General features: G+C 41.4%; 1 protein-coding gene across 1 annotated transcript; it reads left to right on the top strand.

Moving 5' to 3' along the window:
- Positions 1-6,261: 6,261 nt before the first annotated feature.
- On the top strand, positions 6,262-6,987 carry LOC145802587 (uncharacterized). The gene has a single exon (XM_082895322.1). The coding sequence runs from the start codon at positions 6,262-6,264 to the stop codon at positions 6,985-6,987; it is 726 nt and encodes a 241-aa protein (XP_082751448.1).
- Positions 6,988-7,195: the final 208 nt, after the last annotated feature.

The raw sequence follows: 7,195 nt of genomic DNA, 5'->3' as shown, positions 1-7,195 counted from the left end.
AATTTGACCTATTTCACCTTCAGTCACTGCCCTCTATTTTCTGCAAAACACTCTATTTACCAAACATTGAGGCCCGGCCGACTGCCCATGAAGCCCGGTTGTGTCCTAATTTTATGCAAAGCCCTGTTTTTGTGCTCCGAGGTGAAAACAATGCAGATAGATTTTTCTGAGCTCTGTTTGTCCCTCTTACATTTCTCCGTCATGGAAAGCCACAGGAGAATGATGGAGACGTTTCCAAAACCATCAATGAGAAAGTTGTTTGCTTGATGATTTCGGCCACGATTTGGACAAAAATCAATGAAGGAAATGAATCAAAAGCAACCCCTCCCCTTTCTCATGGAGTAAGTTCAAAGGGGGAAGTAAAGGCGCTTCAAGGGTCGTCAAAACACCGTGAATTGACGTGTAAGGACTCTTGACACAATAGACTCAGCATAACGTCCGGCCGGACCCAACCAATATAACTCATGTTCTTTATGTTGGTTGGTTCATTTTAAGCGAAATTCATTGGTCTTTGCCATTCTTTAATCCATTTGTCCAAGGAGATGATTACATCTACTAAAGATTACGTCCACTAAATGAGAAGCATGTCAAGTGGGAAGTGATTCTCAACTTCAAAGAGAGACCATGCCATTGTTGATGAACCTCCGTAGAGATTAATCCATTAAGCATAGATCTCTAGCTCATGTTTTCAACAACCATCAATCGGTTGAAATAACTCTCAAACGAAAGAAATGAATGGTAAGTTGCTTATTAAAATGAGGCTCTTGACATGGAAATCAATTAAAAAAAAGATAATAACAACATACAACAAGCTATATATGAGAACTTATGATATAACAAACGAACTAATCAAAGCTTGAACCAATTAAAAATCCTAGGAAAGCCCTAAAACAACCCCTAATAGGTGAAAAATAGTGGCTCAAAGTGCATGAAAAGAGTCCAAAAAGCTAAACAACAAGCAAAGAAAATAAGGCTAGTAAGCAAGAACAAGGAGGGGTGGGTAACCCCTCCACCTTTGAAACCTTAAAGCATGATTTTTAGCCTCTTTTAAACTCTGAAAATCAATTTGGAAAGTAAAGAAAAGGGTGTAAAACAAGGGTTTGAGCTATAGGTGAAGGTGCAAGAAAGGGTGTTAACTCTCTCTACCCTTTGGTAGCTATCTAAACCCACGCTTAGACACTTGACATAGGCTCAAGACAATATAAAAACACAAGAAATAGATAGCAAGAGACATCAAAGAGAGCAAGAGAGGAGGTAGTAAGCTTATACCTCTCAAAGAAGATAAGCTCTTGTTTGTAACACAAACTTGGTTCAAGCACACTCTCAAGCTTGAATTATGATTCACAAAGCTCAACCAAGGTTCTAAGGTTATGATCTAAGGTGGTAGATGATGTATGGATATTGATCAAGAGAGATAGGTTGGTTCAAAGGTGACTTGTATAGGAAGATGGAACTCTCTCTTGTGTGTATAGGTTCTTTAGAAAATGTTTTTATAGAATTTGAGCAAAACAAGTCGAAAATATCTTCAAAAAATAGACAGTTGGCGGGCTCTCGCCCAGAACAGTGTGTATCACCATCGAGGCATGGCCGGGTCCAAATAACCATGGCTGGCTCCCAATGGGGCACGATTGGGCCCTAATGTGCTGTCCTACTCCCCTGTTTCAAACTTAGTATAAGGTGGCACAATGGTCAAAAATGAACCTCTAAGGTAAGAATGAGACAAGTAGGAAGGTTTTGGGATTATTTCAGGGCTCGACTTTGGATTCCCTCGCCGAGAACTCGAATCACAAGGCGGTTTTCATCATCGAGTGTGCTGGACCAAGCGCCTAAGTCTTATGAGTGGTCAAAAATGGGGTGTCTACAATGGGTCGACCAATGGGGTAGGGGAGTGTCCTATTTACACACAAAAAAAAAATGTAAAAATACATCTTCTCTGCCTATTGGTTTGAAATGGTCAAATATTATTTGTGGAGAAATATAACATAAGGTGATGCTTTGGCAGAGTGGTTAAGGTTTAGGATGTGGAGTCTTAGGTTGGGGGTCCAAACCCCTTCACCAGCGTTCTTGTTTTTTTTTTTTTGGGTAAAAATATGTCAGCGCCACATCATCAGCAAGAACCAATCCAGTCATGCCACGTCAGCAAGACCACCACGTCAGTGTCACAGTCAACATTTGACAGCATATTTGGCATATGGATTAAATATTCCTTGACTTAACAGAATATTCCCTACTTTAACATAATATTCGTGTCTCTAACGGAATATTCTCCTGGAAAGGTAATTTGTGACTATTTTTGAGACTGGAAGACTTATTTCTAATTAAAACACTTGGCCAAAATAGGTTTAGGATTGGAAATAAAGCTAGGGTTGGAAATAAAGCTCAAATTCTATTTTCTTACTGGAAAATGTTTAGGACCCCCACAAAGGAGGACCCCCATGACCCCAATTAATGTATTAACTATTGATGTGTTTGAATTTTTTTTGGGAGTTGTGTCTAACAGTGACATGAATGGTTCAGATCATTTTGGGGGTTGTGGGGGTTGTGTTTTGTGGAGGTATCTATCATTACTATTTCTTACTGAGGATTCTATGAGAAACACCTTCTTGATTTCATTATCAGGTGATCAAAAGAAAGCGCCCAAGTCTTAAGGTCGGTCAAAATGGGGTGTCTACAGCTATACATCGGCGGAATGGGGCTCTAATGTGTATCTTGTTCCCATCAAGCTTAGGCGACCTGGGCTTGACTTGGTTTGAGAGGTTACCAGAAGGTAGCATTGCTTCATGGGCATAACTGGCAAAGGAGTTTGTCACCAGGTTCAAGACAATTAGCAAAACTCCGATTGAGATAGACCAGCTGCTTGCCATTGATATGGGCGGGAAAGAAACATCGAAGGCTTACAACAACAGGTATTGGGAGACCTTTAACCAGATAAGTGATTGCCCCACCAACCTAGCTATCACACAGTATAAGCGGGCTTTGCCGGTGGGCCATAAATTGAGGGATTCAATAACAATGACGCCATCCCTCACAATGGAAGCCTTGATGGAGAGAGTGTTCCAACACATCAAGGTAGACGAAGATGGCACTCACACCAAGGCAAAATCTGGCACAACAGCAATGTTCAGATAGAAAGCCTGGGGAAAAAGTTAACATGGTTGGCCAGGATAACTGAATGAACAAAAACAGTCGAGGTGGACGACCAAATGGCAAGAACTCCCAGACAAGGAGATTGAGAGTTCACATTGCCATCACCACGGCGTTCGAAAAGCCTATCTACTGGTATAACAACCCTCATCTTATCTTAGTCATATTCGTAAGCATTTATATGATTTTTCCTTTTTAGGTTTGTACATGCAAGCTTAGACTTGTTTTGCCTAGGTAAAGGTCCTTGCTTGGTCTTGATGCTATCAGGTTTTGCCTAAGTGTTATATGCATGCTTTGTTCCTTGCTTGGTGTGTTAAGCCTAGGTCATTTCAAGCCTAAGTCATCTCAAGCCTAGGTCATCCCAAGCCTAGGTCATCTTGTCTCAAGCCTAGGTCACACCTTTGAACCTCTTACACCTAGGCCGTTGAGCGCCAACACCTACGACCATCTTGGAACCACCTTGGTTGACCTCCCCCGTCACCTATGCATATTGGCCGAGGTGTGCATCATCTAGGCCGAGGTGTGCATCACCTAGGCCGAGAAATGTATAATCCAGGCCAAGATGCTATCATCTAGGCATCCAACATCTTTGATCCTTGAACCTAGCAACCTTTTATTCCGGGACTGGTATGACCTAGGCCGAGGTATGGCACATCTAGGCCAAGGTGTGGCACACCTAGGTCAAGTGTTATCCTTCCTAGCCGAGATCATTGAGACCTTACTTGCCGAAGCCTATGTCTTGATTCGGGATCAATGTCTTGATCCGGGATCATTGCCTTGTCAGAACGCCCTTGTCACCTCACTTGTTGCACACACTTTGTCATACTCTTGTCTTGTCATTCTGGCACCTTTTTGAGGAGATCCAACCAGATGTTGCCACGTGTCCCAGTAGTGGTTTAAGCCAGCTAGCAGCGAGGAACCCATATCATTTGCTAAATCTTTGCCTTAGAAGAGAGAGAAGCTCTAGGAAGAAGAAGAAGGAGTTCTTAGAGACAGAACTAGATGTCCAAGCTTGATCCTTAGAGTTTGAACCGTTTGATCCGTGTTTTGAGGTTAGATTCTTGATCTACTCTTGTTGTTCTTTATGTTGATCTGATCACATTGCATGATCTATCATGATTCATGAGACATGCATTGATTTAAAGTTTTGTTTTAGAAAGAGAAAATGATGTTCTTGTGTTCTTGAAGAAAAGCCTTGTTTTGATCCAAAAGTTTGCAACAAGTTCCATGTTTTTGTGTTTGTTTTCATGGAATCTTCAAGTATGGGTACCCAGGTCCATATTTTTGAACTCATATCATGAAATCTCAGATTTTGAATAAAGAAGTTATGATTTTAGCATTCATGTTCTTCATGTTCTTCAAGAGGAAACCCAGATTTCCAGACTTCATTTCCCTAAGTGTGGTCACTGAGACCACTCTTGCTTAGATCTCACACCTAAGCCAAGCATTGTATCTCACATTGGCATACCTTGCATGATCACTTGCACCTTAGCCTATCTTGCATGCACACCTAGGCCAACCACCACACACCTAGGCCGACCATGGTACACTCTTGCCGGCACCTTGTAACATCTCGGCAGGCAGCCGCACACCTAGGCCTAGGAGACCACACCTCGGCCAAGAGGTGTGGGACCTCGGCCAAGATTCCCTGAGTTCACCCAGCTAGGCCATTTTGGCCTAGATCATCTCTGTGCATCCATTCCGAGACATGGTTGGTACCCAACATGTTTTCCCTAGAAGAAAAACAGTGTTTTGACTTCCAGCATGTTTTCCCTAGAAGAAAAATAGTGTTTTGACTCCTAGTACATGTTTTGCTTTGTCTTGACTTGGTTTTGGAAAGAAATGCCAGGATCATTTTCATTCATGTAAAGCTTGTTTTAAGAATGCTTTGCACAACCATCTTTGAGCATTCCTTTTTGTCTTCTTGAAATGCATTCAGTAGACTTTGCTATATGATTGTAGGTCTTGGATTCTTGCCTTAATCCCTACATCCGAAGAACTTTAGTGAGTGGTATTTTTAATAAAGCTATGTTATAATGTTTTGATAAAGCTTTGCTTTGTTTCGTTTCGTTTTGGAAAAGTATTTGATCAAGTATGAATGATTATCCATTAGCTTTTATATCAAGTATTACCTTTGTTTTGATGACATTCTTGGAAAGTCCTTAGTGCTAGGGGACTATAATGCAACTAGTACCCGTGTTTGAGATATCTCCCTTGTCACTGATGGTTTTCCGGGTGGATTTCTCTAATCGATTCCGGGTTGATTATTCCCTTGTTTTGTTAGGAATGTCATCCCTTGTATTATGTTGATGCTAGTACGCATCCCTTGAAGCTTTGAAAGACTTGATAGATGAACTTAGTTCATCCCTTGATTTTGTACAGGCTATTATATGTGTTGTTTGATAAAGATCTCGAATATCATTCATTCAAACCTTTATTACTTATATCATTCACTGAGTATCCAATCTCACCCTCTCCTTTATATATATGTAAGTGATGAGCAAGAAGGCGGTGTTGCGTAGATGTTATTTGCAAGTTGTTTTGGATTCATGTTTTGCTAGCATTTTGAAGACTATGCTTCTTAGCTTTGTAGTTCATGTCTTTTGTATATGTCGGCTCGAGAAGCCTTTGATCAAGATGTATCATGTACTTTAGTTTATTTGTATCCATGATGTAACACCATGTTAAGATGTATGACATTTCATTTGATCTATGCACAACTCTTATGGACTACCTAGATTTAAATTTGTTTCCGCACATGTAAGCCCCATATGTATACTCTGATTGTGTGAATCTTTGTAAGTTGGCCTTTGGTAATCTCGGATTACTGGCCATCATGGCACCATTCTACAAGGAGCGGAATGGGGCTGTGACAACTAGATTCTTAGTGAGATACGCGACGAACCCTTCGTCCGGCTGCCAGCTAAGTTGGGAGAGGCACAAAGGGGCTATGACGATAGGTATCGATGCACATTCTATGATGAAATGGGGCACTGAACTGAAAATTGTACACCACTAAGGTAGCATTTGGAAGAGTTAGTGGCCGCGGGCCACTTAGACCAATATATTAAAGGGGGAGCTCAGCTAGCAGCCCCAGACTGCAATGGGCTAGATGGGATGCCAATCGAGGGACCTTCCCAACGCGTGATCAATGTCATTCATGGGATCATTGAGCCTGAAAGAGTCTATGAGCTAAGAGGAATGATTAAGAAGGCGGACCGTATAAAGGAGGTACCGAGTGTACAACCAACCGTGAAGAAAGGGAAGACAAAAGTGAAAAACATCATCACTTTTTTGGACGGGGACTTAGCAAGGTTGCAAAGCCCTCACAATGACGCACTAGTGGCGACTCTACTCATCAAAAATTTCAACATCAAGCGAATCTTGATAGACCAAGGGAGCTCGTGCGAGATAATGTACTATGAGACTTTGAAGCAACTCAAATTGGAGGACAAAGATTTAGCTCCCGCGACATCCTTGGTCGATTTCAACTCTATGCTAGAATGGCCAGTTGGCAAGGTAATTTTTCCGGTGAAAGATGGGACAATGATAAAGCAAGTGGAATTCTGGGTACTGAAAGTACCTTCCACTTACAACATAATTTTGGGAAGAGCATGGTTTCATGCCATGCAAACAGTAGCATCAATCTACCATCAGGTGATGCGATTTCCAAACGAAGTTGGAATGGTTGAAGAAATCTTGGGAGACCAAATCATGTCCAAGCAATGCTTCGTGATAGTGAACGTCAGCCGAGCTGCCAAAGGGTTCCACTATAAAAAATTCCAATTTTTCGCGACGGCACTCCTAATGCCATGTCAAAAAAATTTTAGCGACAAAAAATGACTTTTAGCGATGGCAAAAGGGGGTCACAACAGAGGGTGTTGCTAAAACGTTTTAGTTTTTGCGACGACAAATGTTGGCTTTTGCGACGACATTTTATTATCGCCTATAATATGTAAAATTGAGACCTTTTGCGACGACAATGTTGTACCGTCGCTAAAATTTTAATTTGAGTCGGCAAAAAAATGCTGTTGCGGTTTTTTTTTTTTTT

This window comes from Camellia sinensis, chromosome 11 (genome assembly GCF_055761805.1).
Source record: "Camellia sinensis isolate YWXY chromosome 11, ASM5576180v1, whole genome shotgun sequence".
Lineage (NCBI taxonomy): Eukaryota > Viridiplantae > Streptophyta > Magnoliopsida > Ericales > Theaceae > Camellia > Camellia sinensis.
The sequence above is the reverse complement of the archived record's forward strand: the minus strand, read 5'-3'. Positions and strand labels throughout refer to the sequence as shown.

Bases quoted from the DNA above. Each gene is read 5' to 3' on its own strand.
- LOC145802587 (XM_082895322.1), top strand. From the start codon at position 6,262: ATGCCAATCGAGGGACCTTCCCAACGCGTGATCAATGTCATTCATGGG.